This window comes from Crinia signifera, chromosome 9 (genome assembly GCF_055691185.1).
Source record: "Crinia signifera chromosome 9, ASM5569118v1, whole genome shotgun sequence".
In the NCBI taxonomy this organism is placed as follows: domain Eukaryota; kingdom Metazoa; phylum Chordata; class Amphibia; order Anura; family Myobatrachidae; genus Crinia; species Crinia signifera.
Genome location: NC_139225.1, coordinates 123,997,957 through 124,018,636, shown reverse-complemented (window position 1 = coordinate 124,018,636; position 20,680 = coordinate 123,997,957). Strand labels below are relative to the sequence as shown.

At 44.9% G+C, this 20,680-nt stretch overlaps 1 protein-coding gene across 6 annotated transcripts in view; it reads left to right on the top strand.

The window, feature by feature from the left end:
* The window catches only part of LOC146035936 (leucine-rich repeat and fibronectin type III domain-containing protein 1-like protein), a 425,701-nt gene that overhangs the window by 358,438 nt on the left and 46,583 nt on the right, over positions 1-20,680 (top strand). For all 6 annotated transcript variants that reach the window (XM_083159657.1, XM_083159653.1, XM_083159655.1 and 3 more), the window contains one exon: positions 3,336-4,732. In XM_083159657.1, the coding sequence (XP_083015783.1) occupies positions 3,351-4,732 (1,382 nt within the window). In that variant the 5' untranslated portion in view covers positions 3,336-3,350. The remainder of the gene's footprint in view (positions 1-3,335; positions 4,733-20,680) is intronic.

The following is a 20,680-nucleotide window of genomic DNA, read 5'->3' as shown; positions in this document are numbered from 1 at the left end:
CCCGAAAACTGTTTTTTCCGGCATTTTTAGCTTGCTGAATCTCAATATATTGCTCTGTGTGTACGGAGCTTACCGTCACAGAAAATAGCCATTCCTTGCCATCCTCAGCTCGACTGCTGTATATCATAATCAAAAAATATGCTGGTAGGTCAAGTGGCTTCCAACAGAATTAACCCTAGAATGTCTGTAAGCATGTGTACACGTGGGAGGGAATATAGATTGTAAGCTCCACTGGGTTGACTGATGTGAATGTTTAAATATTCTCTGTAAAGCGGAATATGTGTGCGCTATATAAGAAACTGTTATTAAATCAATACAATTTGTGCCTTCATTTCACTGTATAAGTAAATAATGTTCCAGCACATGCCTCACCACACACCCAGATAAACGGGACTATAGTGAAACTAGGACACGACAAGTGTATAGACCGCCCTGCTACAGATAACTAGCCTCAGCCCATACAGCCTGATCTAGAACCCACTGTATTGGTGGGTACACAGGAGAGTGACCGACAATTGTCTCGATGGTCAGGCTGAATTTCCATTTGGCCTTTGACCCATGCACCATTGGGGGTGATTCAGGTTTGACCAGACAAGGCCGAATTGAGTTTGACTGTGGCGGTACACATGTCAAACCGTAACGCAGGTGTCCTAAGGCGAGCTCAGGGGGACAGAAACCTCCTGTCGAGCAGAAGGGCAAACAATCAGACATAATGAGTGAGATTTAATAGGATGAGAAATTCAAAAAGTTAGAGATTTGGTGAGAAATCTCCAGTTTTTTTAAAGCGGCAATCATTTACACCGCAAAACCAGTTTGATTTTGAAGTGTAAATGATTGCCCCTTTAAAAAACCTGGAGATTTCTCACCAAATCTCTCACTTTCTGAATCTCTCATCCTATTAAATCTCACCCAAAAAGTCAATCCCTGCTCATGGACAGCAAAAGAACAGCCAGCCCACCATCTCTAGCAGTAGCATGCAGGCTATATTTGATGGGGCTTTCAATGTACAACAATAAGGAATTGTTCACCTATCTAGTAATCAGCATATTTTCGTTAAGTGGGGCGACGTTAAGGTGCTCGCTAGGCAGTGTATATATACAATGTGAGTGGGGCCCTAGACCATAGTGTAAACCAGCACTAGGGCTCTCCCAATCACCTCTGAGGATGAGGGTCTGAGGAATGGAGGAAACTGAACTCCAGGTTATACCACTGGGAAAGTATAATGGACCAGTGTAATTCCATTGTACCAGCAGACAAAAGGACAGGCCCAGTGGCTTCCTACTTCCAATGTTGTGCCATCACTGGCAGAAAGACAAAAAGACAGGTGTAGCAAACCTTCATAGAGTTACAACCATCTCACCTTACAACCACCTTACATTACAACCGTCTCACCTTACAACCGTCTCACCTTACACCCACCTTACCTTACACCCACCTTACCTTACACCCATCTCACCGTACAACCACCTTACCTTACACCCATCTCCCCTTACACCCGTCTCACCTTACACCCGTCTCCCCTTACACTCATCTCCCCTTACACCCATCTCCCCTTACCTTACACCCACCTCCCCTTACACCCGTCTCACCTTACACCCACCTCCCCTTACACCCACCTCCCCTTACACCCACCTCCCCTTACACCCACCTCCCCTTACACCCACCCACCTCACCTTACCTTACACCCACCTCACCTTACACCCACCTCACCTTACACCCACCTCCCCTTCACCCACCTCCCCTTACACCCATCTCACCTCACCTTACACCCACCTCACCTTACACCCATCTCCCCTTACAAGTGCCATCCCACACAACAAATGTCCTTTTCCCTGCTCTTATGCAAACTACACTCCAACCCTCCACTTATTTGCACATAGAGGATCATTGTCAGACAGCCCGTGGGTTCCTTAGGAGGCATTCAGTCTCCTTCTCTTCATTACAATAACTCTTAGGACCAAGTTACAATGCACAGGTCTGAATTCTGCCCTGTCCCTGATGGTGGGGGGACAGCACCCGCAGCGAGCGCCTTTAGCAAAATCCTCAATCACCGCGGTGCTCGCTGCCTGATTGACAGGGGGCATTCCAGGGTTGACATCCGCCTGCCTGTGCATGATAGGCGGATGGTGTCACATGACATCAGCACCCACCCCCAATTTGCAGAAGACCGGGCTTCTTAAAAGTAGGTCCTGGCTTACTTTTATTTGCGAACAGAGCAAAAAAAGAATTCGATCTGCAAGCGTGCACAGCCACTCGCAGCGTATCACGGGGATTCAGGCGACAGGGTGGGAGTGCGTTCGCGGGGGTGGCGTTAACCCGCTTGCTAGGCAGCGAGTATACGCAGGCTAACGAGCATGTCCGAACTGGGCCCAATGTAACCTCAGTGGATGTGTTATCTTCGGGCTACTAGGACCATCCTGTGACCCTGTGTATCTCGCTAGTGGTTTTATTTCACCCCGTGCTGTTTTCTTTTCCTTTTTCTCTTTTTTTCTTTTTTTAAATAACAGCAGAGGCGGAAGACAAATAAAAATAGAAACGACAAAAGCCAAAAACAATGTCCCAGAAATAAAAATGCTGAATGCTATTAGAATTTCACGGGCAGAGCAAATACTGCTCTTATCTGCTCACACTACACATCTGTGCGACTTCAGACAGGAGCCAGGATGTGTGAAATATTTGTTATAGGCTTTAAATTCCATCTTGCCCAGCTCCCCCCAGCGATGGTCCAGAGCCAGATTGTGTACTTTGATAGTGTGCCACTTGCCATCCACCAGCACTTACCAAGCAGCCGCCGGACATGGCAAATCTCAATAGGCAAACCTTAAATAAGTCAGTGGTGCTGGCCTGCTTGTGGTGGAGAAACACTGCCACCCAGTGGTCAATTTAGAAGTACAACATTGCACAGGCTCTTTTCTTATCCCTTAGGTACAGTAGTAATATCAATAATAGTCATAAAGATTGTATGTGCATAATATGGATACAATACATAAATATACTATGAAATAGGTGACTAACCTGGCTCAGTATAGCTTGAATTATGCCCTGTCCCCGATATACTTGGAAAAACAAACTCTGTGCTCATGCGCAGTCATCCGATAATCGGCAGGGCTGCGAATTATCAGCCCTGCATTCGGGGCTGATTCAGCCATAGAATTGAATGCATGGAATATATGTAGAATATAATCCATAGAATATTATGCACCTCGATATGTACTGCGATAAAATGACATCTATTGTGGCCTTTTTGCATTCTGTACTTTATTTGTTTAGCAATTGAATCAAATTTGCTTTATTTAATAAGATAACTCAAAGCAACTTCTGTGCTTCCTTTACAGGTTGTACACCTGACCATGGAAAGGCTGGCCATTTATCTGTTGATTATAAGCACATCTGTTAAGGCCATGATGATGTGCCCCAAGAGATGCTCCTGTCAGAATGTCAACCCGTCCTTCACCATCCTCTGTACCAAGACTGGCCTTCTATTTGTGCCCCCGACTATTGACAGGAGGACAGCGGAGCTCAGGCTCATGGACAATTTCATAACCACCCTCCGAAGAAAAGATTTTGCTAACATGACAGACCTCATCCACTTAACTCTGTCCAGAAATACCATCAGTCAAGTCATGCCTTATGCATTCTATGACTTAAAAGGGCTCCACGCCTTGCACTTGGACAGCAACCGGTTAACGTTTGTCAATGAAGACCATTTTAAGGGTTTAATTAACCTCCGCCATTTGATCTTGAGCAACAACCAGCTACATTACATAGCTCCGGGATCGTTTGACGACTTCATTGACACGTTGGAAGATTTAGATCTGTCCTACAACAATCTTATTGAAATACCATGGGAGACTATCGGCAGGCTTTCGAGTGTTAATACAGTAGGCCTGGATCACAATCTCATTGAATACGTTCCTGAGGGAATCTTCTCCAACCTTCATAAGTTGGCTAGATTGGATATGACCTCCAACAAACTAAAAAAGATCCCACCAGATCCTTTATTTTCTAGGATCCCTGTTTATGCCAAAACTAAAGGTTCCCCCTTAACATCACTGGTGCTCAGCTTTGGTGGGAATCCTCTCCACTGCAACTGTGAGTTGGTGTGGCTTAGGAGGCTTACCAGGGAGGATGATTTAGAAACCTGTGCCTCGCCTCTAGAGCTGATGGGAAAATATTTCTGGTCTATAAAGGAAGAAGAATTTGTGTGCGAACCACCTATGATAACTCACCGAACTTCCAAACAAGAGGTCATGGAAGGTAAAGGAGTCTCCCTAAAGTGCAAAGCAGTGGGTGATCCTGACCCATACGTACGATGGATTGCTCCTGATGGAAAGCTAGTCTCCAATACAACCAGAACTATATCATATGAGAATGGGACTTTGGATATTTTCACCACCCGGTTTACAGAACGGGGCAATTTTACCTGCATTGCCTCTAATGCAGCAGGTGAAACTACGGCACACGTAGAACTTGTAGTACACCATTTCCCTAATCTTGCTAACAGCACCAGCTATGACAAGGAAACCGAGTCAGGGCTTTCCGATATACTGACGCCAGCCAAGTCTAGCATACCATCCAATGAAACTAAATCTCTGCAGGATAGGAAAGTTGTGGTTGTAGAGTTGACCTCATCCTCGGCTCTCATCCAATGGCCTCCCCAGAGTCATATCGCAGGAATAAGGATGTACCAGATTCAGTACAACAGCTCTTTAGATGACATCCTTATTTACAGGTAAAACCAGATAAGTGCCTTACCCAGGTAACGGAGTACAATTCTCTTCCACAACAGATGTTTTACTGATGTGATATTCTCTGAAGGTTAAAGGGTCAGTTCTGTGTGATAGAAGTGGTCAAATAACAGTGACATGTTTTTTTTTTTTTTTTATTATTGGGGTTAAAGGGTCTTTAATGTTTGGTAACAATGTGAAGGATTGGCATGCATGCGGCCATTGTGATGGGGGGGGGGGGGGGGGGGTTGGGGGCTGTTTTCTTTGACCTTACACGTTAGACAAAATATGCACATACTGAATATGGGTTGGGATCGTTTGGTCTACAGCAACTAGGTCGACATGCATTAGGTCGACAGGCAGCAAGGTCAACATGGGTCTAGGTCGACACAAGCATTAAGTTGACATGGGCAAGGTCGACAGTCAAAAGGTCGACATGGAGTTTTTCACTTTCTTTTAGCGAATGTCGACATGGACAAGGTTTGAGATGCTTCGGGCACACTATTTTATTCTCCCATCACGACCTAGAGGATGGTAGGGCATGAAATACCACCTGTCAACACAAAAAAACAGTGAAAACCCCCATGTCGACCTTTTGACTGTCGACCTTGCCCATGTCGACCTAAACCCATGTTGACATCGCTGCCTGTTGACCTAGTTGCTGTAGACCCAATGACCGTATCCCCTGAATATGTACACAAATTAATGGATTTAAAAACTAATGATTGGAACATAAAAAAATACATAATGGAAGATATATAAAATTTCACCTTTGAAAAGTCAACTTCCATGAAATAAATTTGATTCAGGAGTTGATGGTTTGGGATAAAAAATATATTCTGCCCAATCACACGTAATAAACCCCTTTGTGTGATTAATCCTGAGCAGAACTCATCCAAAAAAATCTGTATCCTCTCTTTGGAAAACTCATCTATTTAGACCAGCAATTAAAGGTCTTTCCTACTCAGTTCTATGGGCTAAATCAATGGCTTCCAGCTCAAGAGAGAAGATTACATTGCAACATTGAACAAGATCACTACACGGTGATTGAAAATTGATTAGCGCAGCTCATTGGAAACCGTTACACAGCAAACGATGGCATGACAGACAATTGCCCACATGCAGGGTTTTTCTGGTTCATTCGCTCGGATCACGTATACGCATCCTTGCAAGTCCACCTAACCCTGCCTTGTGAATGATGGTCCACCAGGCCACCGTTTGCAAGGTGCGTTCCTTTGCACTGGCTGCGAGTGGATGTTTTGCATAGACATTCATTTTACAGCACACAGAGGAACGTGCACGCAAATGTGAGAGTGCTCTGAGGCACCCTTACACACCGTATGTGTGGACTTTCTAACGGAAATGGGATGGCAGCTGACATCCGGTGATTTCAGCTGCCCGTCCCGTCAGCCACGTCATGGCCTTATTAGCATGAGAACGCCCAGAGTTCTCTTGGGAACGCCCATAAAATGCTTGGCACTCACATATGCTAATGGGGCCGCCCACCCCCACTCCCATCTCCGTCCCACGCCTGATGTCCTGGATGCATGCACCCAGCAATCTGTGTATTCACAGTGGGTGCATGCACCCTGTGTATGCGCATGTGCAGTAACAGAACATTGTTCCCCGTGTGTATGAATGACACTTCACTTTTCAGCAGTGCACAAACTTTGCATGGGGTTCATCGTATCTGGCAAGAACCCAACCAATTACCACAAAGTGCACCAACATAACACTGACATGAAAGTCACCAACGCCATGGAGAGAAGGTGTCTAATGCTACAAATGCACACTAGCCCCCAGCACAATGACATGTCCACCGTGTACAGCTGAGTCACATGGAGGGCTGTATACTCACTCTCTATGTTACGGGAATATTAAACAACATAAACAAATGAAATAGTCATCAGTGTTACAATAAGGGAGAGGACAAGGGAAGAAAGAAATGTTTGGCTAGACTGAGGTAGAAAGGGAAGGGGAAACAGACCACTTGCAAGTAGACCACCAGCGAACATGCCTATGAGAGAGTGAAAGGCGAATAGTTAAATAAGGAGGGGGCACAGTACGAAGGGCCTGATTCTGGTTCACGCACAAAAGCAAATTCTCTCTTTAATGGAAAAAACCATGGGCACTGCAGGTGGGGCAGATGTAACTTGTGCAGAGAGAATTAGATTTGGGTGGTGTTTTGTTTCTGTGCAGGGTAAATACTGGCTGCTTTATTTTTACACTGCAATATAGAGATCAGTTTGAAGTACAAACCCCACCCAAATCTAATTTTCTCTGCACATGTTACATCTGCCCCACCTGCAGTGCACATGGTTTTGTCCATTGTAGAGAGAGTTTGCTTTTGTAAGTGAACCAGAATCAGGCCCTCAATGTAACATTAAGGTAAGACCTATGGAAGATTTTGAGGTCTTATGAGGGGGTACAAAAACAATCAATTTCTAGAGTCAAAAACATTCATTATCCATTAATAGGAGGATGGGGAAAGGTAGATAGGTATGGCTGTCACTTCTTATGAATTATGAAAATACCTTATTTTGAATCCTAAATGCATTTTATTTATTATGAGCTCATTTTTTTAAACGGCCTTTCCTATTATCTTATTCAGGGTTGGACTGGACCATATGGGTACAGGTCAAACCCCCGTTGGCCTCCACTTGGGACCAGAGTGTATTTTCTACAGAGCATTGTCATTATTAATCGAGGATAATATCATGCATGCATCAGAAGTATTTACTATATATATTTATGATGAGGCCCAGCCAGGGGCAGATTAGGAACTAATAGTGGTCTTTAAAAAATATAGAGAAATAGCATCATGTGGGCGGTATTTAAATGAAAATAGGCAGGATTAATCCACCAAAATACCTGTGTGGAAGTCATTGGTTTCAATACACTTGGCAGTCTAGTGGAGCCCAGACCTGTCAGCTGCACCCCACCTGTGCCCCCTGAGACTGAACACAGACCCCAAAGCCTCCATCAAGTAGGCAAACAACTCATTACGATAATCCCCAGAATATCACAAATATCCCCACCCCTACCCCAGTGCAGCCAATAAACACCCCAGATATTGTTACATTCCCACTCTTGTCCCTTTAACAGATGTCACAATGAATATAGATTGGCGCCAGAATTAGAGGACTATTTGCAGGGTACTCTGCTCTGTGAACAGGCAAAGGTTGCTTGCGTGGGAGACGGGCAGGGCCGCCAACAGCGATGCCAGCCCTGGTAAAAATAAGGGGCATGGCCAAAAAATATACCAGGGGTGTTGGGTGGGACAAAAGCTCAGGGAGAGATGACAGGCCACCGCTGCAGCTGCCTCTCTCCCCAGCTCAGCATACTGCACTGAGCACCACTGCCCAGGTACCTGCAATAGAGAAGGACCTGGGCGCCTCCATCTATCTGGGCCCGGATTTAAAAAAAGTACTCTCGTCCCCCTCTCGACGCCACTGAGAATGTGGCTAAAACTCTAGACAGGTGGCCTAATAGGAGCATCGACCTCCTGTTCAGTTTCTTTGTAAGTTCTATAGGCACTCCAACCCTGGGCCCACATCCCAAAATAAGGGCCTTTATCACTGCATTTCCTGATGGGCCCTTCATGCCCCAGTCCGACACTGGTCTTATTAGTTGAGTTAGATTAGATACATCCTCTCATGTTGCAGGATGAATTTGTATTTCATTCTTTAATTAGGAAATATACCTACTGTAAGTTCTGGGGGCAAGCTTTGTGGGAGGGGCCTTGACAACCACTACTAAGAGTGTGACGAATACCTATACAAAGCAGAAGAGAGGGGCTCCTGTGCAAAGGCATTGCGTGGTCCGCCAGACATGGGGTTTATGTATCAAATCTTGGAGAGAGATAAAGTACTAACCATTCAGCGCCTGTCACTTTTCACACACAGGGGATTATTCTGATTCACTCGGAAAAGCACATTCTCTAATGGACAAAACCATATGCACTGCAGGTGGGGCTGATGTAACATGTACAGAGAGTGTTAGATTTAGGTGGGGGGTGTACTTCAAACTGATATCTATATTGCAGTGTAAAATTAAAGCAGCCAGTATTTACCCTGCACAGAAACAATACAAATCTAACTCTCTCTGCACATGTTACATCTGCAGTGCATATGGGTTTGTCCATTAGAGAGTGATTGTGCCTTTCCGAGTGAATAAGAATAACCCCCATAGCCTGCAAAATGACAGAACCTGATTGGCTGGTAGTTTATCTCTCTCCAAACCTTAATACACATCCCCCATTATGCTATTTAAAATTTTTCATATTATTATTATTATTATTATTGCCTTTAGGTTTTTTTTAATGGAGCCTTTTCTTTGCTTCTGTAACATGTATTAAGAATTTTCAAAAGAAAGCGTACATTTAAAAAAAAACATAACCCACTGCAATAATCTGAATACAAATACATAGAGATAGTAGACATATACAATAAATGTAGCAAGCAATGTTAAAATAACTGGCCTAAAGAGTGACATAAGGTGCCAAGCATGGGTATTACGGAGCCAGGGGCACCAGATGGAATAAAATCTGTCGGAATTACTTTGATGCAACACCATCAAATATTGTTGGAAGCAGATTTTGATGATTCTACCTAGAACCTAGGTGCCAGGAGAGGGGGACAGGCTGCCAGCCATCAGCAAGGTGGAAGCGGGTCCCCAAACAGCTGCTGTTAAATAGATGGATGGCCCCAGCACCAAAGGCTTTAGCCTCGCACCCAATAGGAAAGTAATTTACCATTTGAAAAGACTGCCCAGAAGAATCTTATGTGCCAAAATACCAATTTGGACCCACAATCCCAAATCACTGTGACAGTCACTGTGGATGTGTAGTACTGTACTTAATGTATTTCTAGGCCTGGGAAAATGAAGAGAATATTGTGTTCAGAGTAACCAGCCACTGGCACCAGGTTGTATCACTTTCCAGGCCTGCTGTATATAGGAGTAGTTAGTAATAATAATAATCCTTTTATTTATATAGTGCGCTTTCGCCAATAGGACTTAAGGCGCTTAACAGGGGACTGAGGAGGGACTGAGGAGCATCAATCTCCTGCAGTCTTTGGGGAAAAGAGAAGGAACTGAGAAGCTTTTAATTGATTCCTTGTATTGTTGTTTATCGAAGCCTTTACATTTGACTCCTGTTAGCTAATGGTACATACGCACTGTGAGATTTACTTTCTATTAGACCACTATTAGATCTGGGTCTGGATCTGAGGGTACACACGGTGAGATATGCACTATTTTTCTATTCAATTTTGCTTATAGAAGCAAAATTGAATAGAAATCAAATAGATATATAGTCTTGGCAGGTAAGACTAGGGTGGCCAGTCCCGGAATCGGGATCATCCCGTGATCGGGATCGGCGTCATCCCGGAATTGGCTTCCCTAGGCAAGACTATATGGTACAGATCTGTACTATATAGTAAAATCGAATGTGAACACTGTTGTAACTAACCCAGATCCAGACCCAGATCTAATAGTGGTCTAATAGAAAGTAAATCTCACTGTGTGTATGTCCCTGTACCCCTGATCCATAATCTCACCCAGTCCCCTAGTTGTCACAACTGCAGGTTGCCGAATGCCAGAGGCCCGTGTTATTATTATTATTATTATTATTATAATTTTATTTATAAGGCGCCACAAGTGTTTCGCAGCGCCGTACAAAGGAACAATACAGGGAGACAAAACTTGGCATAACATTGAATAAATAACAAAAATAGAGTATAGGTAAAGAGCGCCACAGATCAATACACATTACAGCTAAAATATAAGTAGTGAGGACTCAATAAACATACAACTAGAGGCTTGAGGCCAATGATGGAGATGAGTATGCAGACGAAGATTGTCACTGAGTGTTGGAGTATAGGAGAGCTGTGAGTGAAATGTAAAGAGAAGTGGGCTTTGACAATAGGAGGGAAGAGGGCCCTGCTCGGAGGAGCTTACAATCTAGTGTTGTTCAGTAGATACTTACCCCAAAACCCCTCTAGAAGGCCAATTCCTGTGGAGCCTACTGTACAAAGTGACAATTTTCAAACAAAATTCACATAGTAGTTTTCCATGCGTCAAGCTCATTGACTGGTAATATGTAAATTAATTAATTGATTAGTTTAAAACAGTATAAAGGCTTGCAAAGCTAAATCTTGGCCCTGTGCATATAAAAGATGAGAGGCCAACAGTTATGCTGGGTGTACGCTGAGCGATATATAGTGCATACAAAATGACCAATATCACAGCTTTGGCGAGTTACACGCGCGCAGGACCGTCCATTGTTACCAGTATATCGCCCATTGTGCGCCCAGCTTAACGCTGGAACCGTCCCTCTCAGGCAGAGTAACAGAAGAATGTCACATTCTATGGTGCATAGAACATCTTTATCCGGAACACTACATCCCCCCTTTTGTAATAAACAAGATTAGACTGAGAAGATAAACACTGTTGTGTTCCTGAACATCGCTTTTCATCTGGCAGTATCTCCCTATTTCAGAGATTCAAGTTCCATCACTCCAGAGGGTGTATTGTCCGCCATATACAGTAACTGAGCAATATAATAGGCCTCTCAAACTCCAAATTTATAAGCCCTATCTTTATTCCTACAAAGAAAGAACCTACTGCAGATACAGATTTTACAGCATGTATTCAATAGAGTAAAACACTTATTTGATAGCTTAATACCGCTGCTGTTGTCCTGATCTTTAAATTACTGTGAGTAATTTCAATATATCGAACCACAGTTTAATTGAAACTGTCAACTCTTTGTAAGATATCTGATACAAATACAATTCTTGACAATGTATTAATAAGGTAATTATAATAATCTTTTGTAGAGGATACGACTGGAAAGAAGGCGACAATGAGCGCTCCCCTGCTCGCAGCCTCCGCTTCTGTGATACACTGTAGAATTAAACACTTGTATTGTTACAGAGCCACCTCTGGTGGCCTATATTGAAAGGGCAATCGTGTTTGTAAATGTGGGAAGGGTGCTGCTATGTACAGAAATGGGTATCCGCACTCATGATAGATTGACTCTGATTCGACAGTCATAAGGTCAACAGGCTCCAAAGGTCGACAGTCAAAAGTTTGACAGGAGAAGGTCGACATGAAAAGGGTCGACATGCAGGTTTTTTTTATGTTTGGAGTCAACATGTGCCGACGTGGTATTTCATACCCTACCATCCACTACAGCGTGGAGGGACAATATAATAGTGTGCCGAGTGTAGCTAGGTACCAAGCCCGAAGCATGGCGAGCATACGCGGCACACTTAGATGGTGTCCATGTCTACCTATGTTGACATAGACAACATAAAAACATGAAAAACTCAGGTCGACCTTTCGTCCTTGCCGATCTTTTCACTTTCGACCTTTGGACCCTATCGACCTTTTAACGGTCGACCATATTTCTAGTGTTCATTCTAGCACCCTCCATTTTTGAAAACCCATGCAATTCCTCTTCCCTGCCTGGGGTGTCGCTGTCTGCTGTGGTGATTCTAGCACAGGTCTGGTTTGCATATTAGTGCTGATATACAGACCACACTGTGCTAGAAGCACTACAGCAGATAGCGACACCCCAGGCAGGGAAGAGGAACTGCATGGGTTTTCAAATTTGGCGGGTACTAGAATGAACACTGTATGACTGCAGACCTAGACATTGTAGATCTGAAATACCATAACCGCAGAAATGTTGTCTCAACGTTGCTATCACATTTTCATAATTCAACTCACAACTGAAAATGACGTTTTGGATGAACTATCATACAGTACATTACTATCATACCTTACCCAAGAGATTACAGGATGGTATAAAATCCTAGTGCTTTGGATTCTGATGCTCAGACCAGACCCCTCCCACAGCTTATGATGTCTAGTGCCCAATCCTTGTTACTGCTGCTGACAACATGCTGCCAGCAGAATTCAGCAAGATGGCTGCATAGTAGAGCCAGCCCAAACCTAATTTTTTTTTTTTGTAAGGGAATATAGATTTTGGTTCCCCTTGATGGGTTAAACCCTTTTATTAATCCCTCCTCAACTTTATAAAGGGACAATGCGCGAGTTTGCACCCGTGGTGTGGTCTCACAAGGAAGGGGCAATAGTACCCTCCAATTATGTTAAACAGTATTGTAATCTTATTCACATTGGTACAGTATCTGGACTGTATCTGGACTATTTGTCTACAACAAGAAGATAGACAGCCATTAGGTCGACACCATTAGTTCGACAACTCAATAGGTCGACATGCTTTTAGGTCGACATGCTTTTAGGTCGACATACCATTAGGTCGACATGTCATTAGGTCGACATGCCATTAGGTCGACACTGCCATTAGGTTGACAGTGTCTAGGTCGACAGTCAAAAGGTCAACATGGTTTTTTTCACTGTTTTTTGAGCCGTGTGTCGACATTTGGGTAAAAAACAGTGAAAAAAACCATGTCGACCTTTTGACTGTCGACCTAGACACTGTCGACCTAATGGCAGTGTCGACCTAATGGCATGTCAACCTATTGAGTTGTCGAACTAATAGTGTCGACCTAATGGCTGTCTATCTTCTTGTTGTAGACAAATGGTCCCGCATCCATTCACAATATGCAGCACGTAGTGCTCCATATTTGTATAAAACCACATAGTAGTGTCCCTATTCACATTATGCCACCCAGTAGTGTTCCATCCTTAGTTACATTATGTCACACAGTAATGTCCCAGTGATATTACACTACATAGTAGTACCCCTTATACACATTACTCCACACACAAGTGCCCCTTATACATATTATGCCACATATTACTGCCCCTTAAACATTGGGGCTGATTCCGGATCATTCAGAGTGAACCGAAATTCAGCCCCTGCCCCAATGGTCGGGGTTTGCGTCTGCGCATTTTTAATGATTTCTCCTGCAGCGGGCACATGCAAGGGGAAGATAATGCGATCTAGTATCGCTCAGAACCCTCTCACAGCGCATCTCCCCATCTAAGAGTAACTTAGATTTCCGATGGATCACCGAAGCCGGCAATGGATGTCTTATAATTTTGTGTGCTTAAGTACAGCTGCTATAGTACTGAGACCCAGCGGCTGTGCTAACTACATCCACCCCTGAATCAGCCCCTGTGGAACATACAGTTCTGCTTATGATACAATATGCACCTACAGTATATCTTTTGATAATTGCAAGTCCCTGACATAGAGCTTTGGTAATTACGGCTAAAAATAATGTGTGTCTTGTGTATATTTTAGCTTAAGTAGTACTGCATGTTTGTCTGTCTCACCACTAACATAACACAAACTGTGATTTGTAAGATAAGATTTCAACATTAAAATGCTTTAGTTAACATATATTCTTGAAAACGCTTTCTGTTAGATTTCTGTAGCTATTTTTTGTTTATTTGAATTTGCACTGAATATACAGTTTAAGTCATACATTTGTAGTACATACCTCCCAACATCCGGGGCTGTGTCAATGCCCCCCCCCCCCCCCCCCCCAGTAAAAAAAAATCCCCCCCCCACCTTGCCTTACCCCCGCCGCCGGGTCTGTGGCCAGGACCCGCAGATCTACTTGTTTGCGGTACCGGCAGGGGGCTCCTCCTGGCTGCCTCCTGCTAATGAAAATGACCATCACAAAATGTCTGCCCCTAACAGCATGCTAGAGGAGGTCCCCGCTTCCTCTAGCGACCTCAAAAAAGTGTCTGCTGTAAGGGGGTGGACATTTTGTGTGGGCTATTTTTCATTAGCAGGAGCCAGGAGGAGCGCCGGGACCACAGACAAGTAGATCTGCGGGTCCCGGCGGTGGTGGCAAGTACCGGGATAAGCCAGGCTGGTCTCGGCAACAGTGCAGTGCATCAATAGCCCCGTAGACACCCAACACCCACACTTACTCAGCTCCTCCCTGTGACCGCAGGGTTTACGGGGCTATTGTTACGCCACTGGCCATATCTTCATAGGAATGATGCAATTGCGAGCTATGCCCCCTGTTTATGTAACTTTTTCACTGTCTCCCGACTGCCCCCTCACATCACCATTGTGGCCCACGAAAATAAGGACATTCTGGACTAGGTATGGTAGTGACTAAAATGTAGCCATTTTCTACATACAGTGAAAATAGGGGCGTAGTCTTTTCTAAAAGGGGCATGGCTTTGTATAAATGATGCTCCATGAGCCACATCTCCCATTTTCATCACTATGGGGTATCACCAGTGCTCTGAAAGCTGCTGGTCCCCCCCCCCCCACCCCACCACGGGATGATGATGCCTGTAAGGGGTCAGCGGTACAGTCACAAAAAATCGTGACTGTCCTGCAAAAATCAGAACAGTTGGGAGGTATGCCTGTACTATCAGCCCCAGGGTCTCCCTAAATTTTTTGAGAACTACAAAACCAGCTTCTTATTTATTTATGGCCAGCTCCCAGCACTGTGGACATCTAATCAGCTTGTAATCATCGTAACGCCATGAAATACCTCCAAACTGTCCCGATTTTCATGGGAAAGTCACCATTATTTGTGACTGTCCCATGCCCCTCCTGCAGCAGTGTCCTGCGTTGGGGGGGGTTTGCGAGTCCGCCTGTCACTTTCTGTTCTGTGTGAATAGATGCTGTGCGAATAGCTTCTATTAACTAGGAGAGAGAGACAGGGGGCATGGCCTGCAGCTGATAGAGGTCGATGGCAAAAAAAAGGGTGTGCGCTCAAGGGAAGTGCAGCGATCATAGGCCAAGCCCTCTAACCACAAGCCAATGCCCTGCACAGGTTGGACTCGCTTACAAGTGATCCAAAGTTGGGAGGTATGTCATGATGATGGGCCTGTTTATGTGAAGAGGCCCGGAGCTGTAGCTCTACCTGTCCCATTGTTAACCTGGTCCACGCATTGGCAGTTATCTGACCTTATTATCCAGGCAGAGGCGTAACTAGAACTTTGAGGGCCCCATAGCTAAATTTATAATGCCCCCCCCCCCCCCACTCAGGTCTCTACCAGAGCGCATCGCACCATGTGTGACCGCCATTAGTGTGAACAGTAAAAATGTGCCCCTCCGATAGATATATTTTTTTAAAAAAAAGAATGCACCCATTCCAAAAAAAGTGTGTGGCTTCGCCCATTCCAAAAAAAGTGTCTGGCTTCGCTTCAAGGAGTAATACTCCTTACAAATTATGCGACACACCGCAAAGCCCCTCACACATTAATGCAGCACACCACAAAGCTCATTAGCCGACACACCGCAATGCCCATTACACATTATGGGACACACCGCAATGCCCATTACACATTATGGGACACACCGCAATGCCCTTTACACATTATGGGACACACCGCAATGCCCATTACACATTATGGGACACACCGCAATGCCCTTTACACATTATGCAACACACCGCAATGCCCTTTACATATTATGTGACACACCGCAAAGCCCATTACACATTATGCAACACACCGCAATGCCCATTACACATTATGCAGCACACCGCATTGCCCATTACACATTATGCAGCACACCGCATTGCCCATTACACATTATGCAGCACACCGCATTGCCCATTACACATTATGCAGCACACCGCATTGCCCATTACACATTATCCGACACACCACAAAGCCCATTACACATTATGGTACACACCGCAATGCCCATTACACATTATTCGACACACCGCAAAACCCGTTACACATTATCCGACACACCGCAATGCCCATTACACATTATCGGACACACCGCAAAGCCTGTTACACATTATCCAACACACCGCAATGCCCATTACACATTATTCGACACACCACAAAACCCATTACACATTATCCGACACACCGCAAAGCCCATTACACATTATGCGACACACCGCAATGCCCGTTACACATTATTCGACACACCACAAAGCCCATTACACATTATCCGACACACCGCAATGCCCATTACACATTATCCGACACATCGCAATGTCCGTTACACATTATGCGGCACACCGCATTGCCCATTACACATTATCCGACACACCGCAATGCCCATTACACATTATGCGGCACACCGCATTGCACATTACACATGATGCGGCACACCGCAATGCTTATTACACATGATGCGGCACACCGCAATGCTTATTACACATTATGCGGCACACCGCAATGCTTATTACACATTATGCGGCACACCGCATTGCCAATTACACATTATGCGGCACACCGCAATGCTTATTACACATTATGCGGCACACCGCATTGCCCATTACATATTATGCGGCACACTGCAATGCCCACAGGTCCAGGGCTTAAAGAGGTCCCAGAGAGGTGGTGGAACTCATTTACCCTGCCACGGAACCCCCCCCCCTTCCCCAATTAGGTGGAGCCCTGGGTGCTGCCAGATTTTTTGGCACCCCGTGCAATCTATAAACTTTATGCCATACCTCTGATACTTTATAAAGGGACAGTGATCTCAAAATAGTACTCCCAATTCAAATTATGCAACACAATAGCACAATCATATTCCCATTACACCACATGTAGTGACCCTGATTCATGTTACAGCACAAAGTAGTTCTCCTTATTCATGTTATGACAGATAAGTGTCTCTTTTACATGTATGCACACAGTAGTATGCCCATTTCATATATCTGACATAAGACACATACTGTATATGTCCCTTTCTGTCCAGCAGCTACCTCTCCTCTGATAGTCACCTGGGCAGTGGTGACAGTATGACATCACATACGCCATGCCGGAAAAGGAAGCCGCTGGAACCGGCTTTTCTGTTGGAACTACTGTCCGGGGCTGTGGTTCAGGTGGAACTCAGTTCCCCCTAATATTACAGGTGGTGGAACTCAGTTCCACCGAGTTCCCCCTCACTTTAACCCCTGCACAGGTCAGTCACACAAATCAGTGGATCTTTTATATTGATATTGCTATATAGTAGAAATAATGTAAATGTAATCCAGGAGGGACAAAATGCTCTATTCCTGTACTTTCCTCTTCATTTATAATTGCCATCACCTGTTTAGAACAGGTTAATTGATCAGAAAGCTGTCTCAGCACAGGTGATGGCAGTCATAAATGAAGAGGCAAGTCCATGAACAGAGCATTATGTCCCTCCTGGAGAGGGACAAGTTGGGAGGTATGTGCAGACATACAGAAATGTATTTTGCTGAGCTGAACTCACCAGAAATTAGAAGCAGCTGCAGGAGTCCTCCCTTAGCCGCCCTCACTGCCTGTCCCACTGCCAAAGCCAATCCCTCGTGGCAGCATTCGTCCGGTCCCATTCAGGTGGGTGGGGCTGCCTGGACTTCCAAAATCTCTCTTCACGGGCGGGCCCAGCACAACGCAGCGCGACCCCCACTCCATCCATCCTGTCCAGCTCCGTCCTTACACTACCGCAAGTAGGGAGCAAACCTCCGACGCTCCCCACCCGGCTACTTTTTCTTCCCTGAACACAGTGCACGGCGCAGCCCCCCTCCCCTCTGCCTGGCTCCTTACTGTGACGCGTGCATAGCGCACGGCGCAGCCCCCCTCCCCTCTGCCTGGCTCCTTACTGTGACGCGTGCATAGCGCACGGCGCAGACCCCCTCCCCTCTGCTCAGACCCCCCCCCCCCCCCCCCCATCCCCTATGCCAGGCTCCTTCCTCCTTATTACCCTTCCTTAGAGCAGCTCAGGCAGGTAGCGGCTCTCTGAAAAAATAATAAAAACGGTGTAGGGGAGTGCTTGCTGTCTCTCGGGCCCCCCCAGCCGCCGGGCCCCATAGCAGCTGCACCCTCGGTAGTTCCGCCACTGTATCCAGCTGAAGGTTAGCAAACCATTCAGGGGATGCGTTCATTTGGTCTACAGCATGATGGTCGACATTCATTAGGCCGACATGGTTCTAGGTCGAAAGGTCATTAGTTCGACAGGTCATTACTTCAACAGTGTCTAGGTCGACAGTCAAAAGGTCGACATGGGGTTTTTCACTGTTTTTTGAGCCGGCATGTGCCGACAGGCATCATTTCATACCCTACCATCCACTAGAGCGTGGTGGGAGAATAAAATACAGTGCCCGAAGCGTCGTGAGCGATGCAAGGGGATGCGGTGCACTTTAAACTGTGTCCATGTCGACTGTGTTGACATTTGGGTCAAAAACAGTGCAAAACCCCATGTCGACCTAATGATCTGTCAAACTAATGACCTTTCGACCTAGACCCATGTCGACCTAATGGTGTCATCCATTATGTTGTAGACCAAATGATCCCAACCCCCATTCAGTGCCCAGTGTGTTACGCCTTATAGAATCTAATATGTCCCTGTGCAAAGCACTGCATTTAGAAATGGCCGTTCTATCGGGTATGGTTAATAGAGGGGACAGTGTCAGTGTATATTGAGATGTATGTTGGAGCAGCCTAGCTTTCTGGAAACACAACTATGTCCCAGGCCTTTGACCGTAATTGCAATGGATCTATATATTCAGAATACTTACCCTTAGACTAGAGTATCTATATTTGTAGCATCAACTGTAAAACTCCCATAGAAAACCTGTGTAATATGGTAGATGAGGGTTGATGATGCAGTTTGCATATTGCCCGCCATCTGCAGTCCCTGGGTGATTTTCGTGCTGTCTCTGGAGTCCTTGAGACCTAATCCTAATTGAGATGTCTTCTGGACACTTCGGGAGAGAAGGCAGCCCTGATTTAATTGTATTAAGACCATTGGAAGCTTGGTATATTTTAAGATTTTAATTTCACTCTTAATCCACAATAAATGTATTGAATTTTCACCGTAACTCTTCAATAACCTCGCTACCAAATTAATCCTTGGCTGCAAATGGGGCCTGCCTGGCCGTATCAAAGTGAACTGAAACGCACTTTACTATGGAAGGCAATAATCCATTTAATGCCGCCGAAAGCTAAGAGGGATCAAGACAAAATTAGTCTCATTTTACTTGTAATACAATTATCGCCAACAGATTACTGTATATGACTCCTATCCAGTTTCCATTCCCCTAATGGATTGACAAAAGCAAGGAGAGAAAAAAGGAGAGAATAAAAGGATTGCCATCCGCGACTATGTAACTGTGAGGGAGGATAATGCTCATTTTAATATTGATTTATTTTCTCAGTGTGACCCAAAGTTCAGTTTATTTAATAACCGTATCTAGAATGAACTGATCAATTTAGACTGAGACTTATAACAAAAATGTATATACAGGTTGAATATCCCCTATCCGTGCATCCCGTGTCCGAATTATTCCAAAAACCGTGGTTTTTTGGAACAATTCAAAAAAAAAATTTTCCTAACCCTTTTTTTAGACTTAGCAAGTCCCCTGGCTTCCATGGCAGGCCTTCAGCATCCTCTCCGGCATCTCCAGCGGTTCCAGGAGTGCTTTGCGCGAGAGCGCACGTGTGTGCCGGTGAGGACCGCTGGAGATGCCAGAGACAGTGCTGAAGGACTGCTGTGGACAACATGGACGCCGAAAGACCACCGGGCACCACCAGGGGACAGGTAAGTATGCTTAAAACAATTTTATTCCAAAAACCGGAACATTCCCTTATCTGGAATGCTCGTGGTCCCGAGCATTTCGGATAAGGGATACTCAACCTGTATTGACGAGGAGCAAGGATGGACAGCAATATGCTTAATATCTAAACATTATCAAAGGAATAATACATGATGAAGCACAAATCCTATGGCAAGGATGGGGAACCTTTGGCATTCCAGTTGTTGTTGAACTATGCAACCCAGCATGCCCTGCAACAGTTTTAGCATGGCCAAACCGCAAAACTATAGCAGTGCATGTCTGGGATGTGTAGATCAACAACAGTTGGAGGGCCAAAGGTTCCCCATCCCACATCCGGACAAAAATAGTGCTTTTAAAACAACCTTGAATAACTGTATGAGATGGCATTAGCACAACATGGATCATAGTAGTGGGTTAATAAATACATTTTCCCATAGGTGAGACTATGATCATTGTTTGGTCAAGGATAATAAGTATAGAGAAATAATCCTTAGT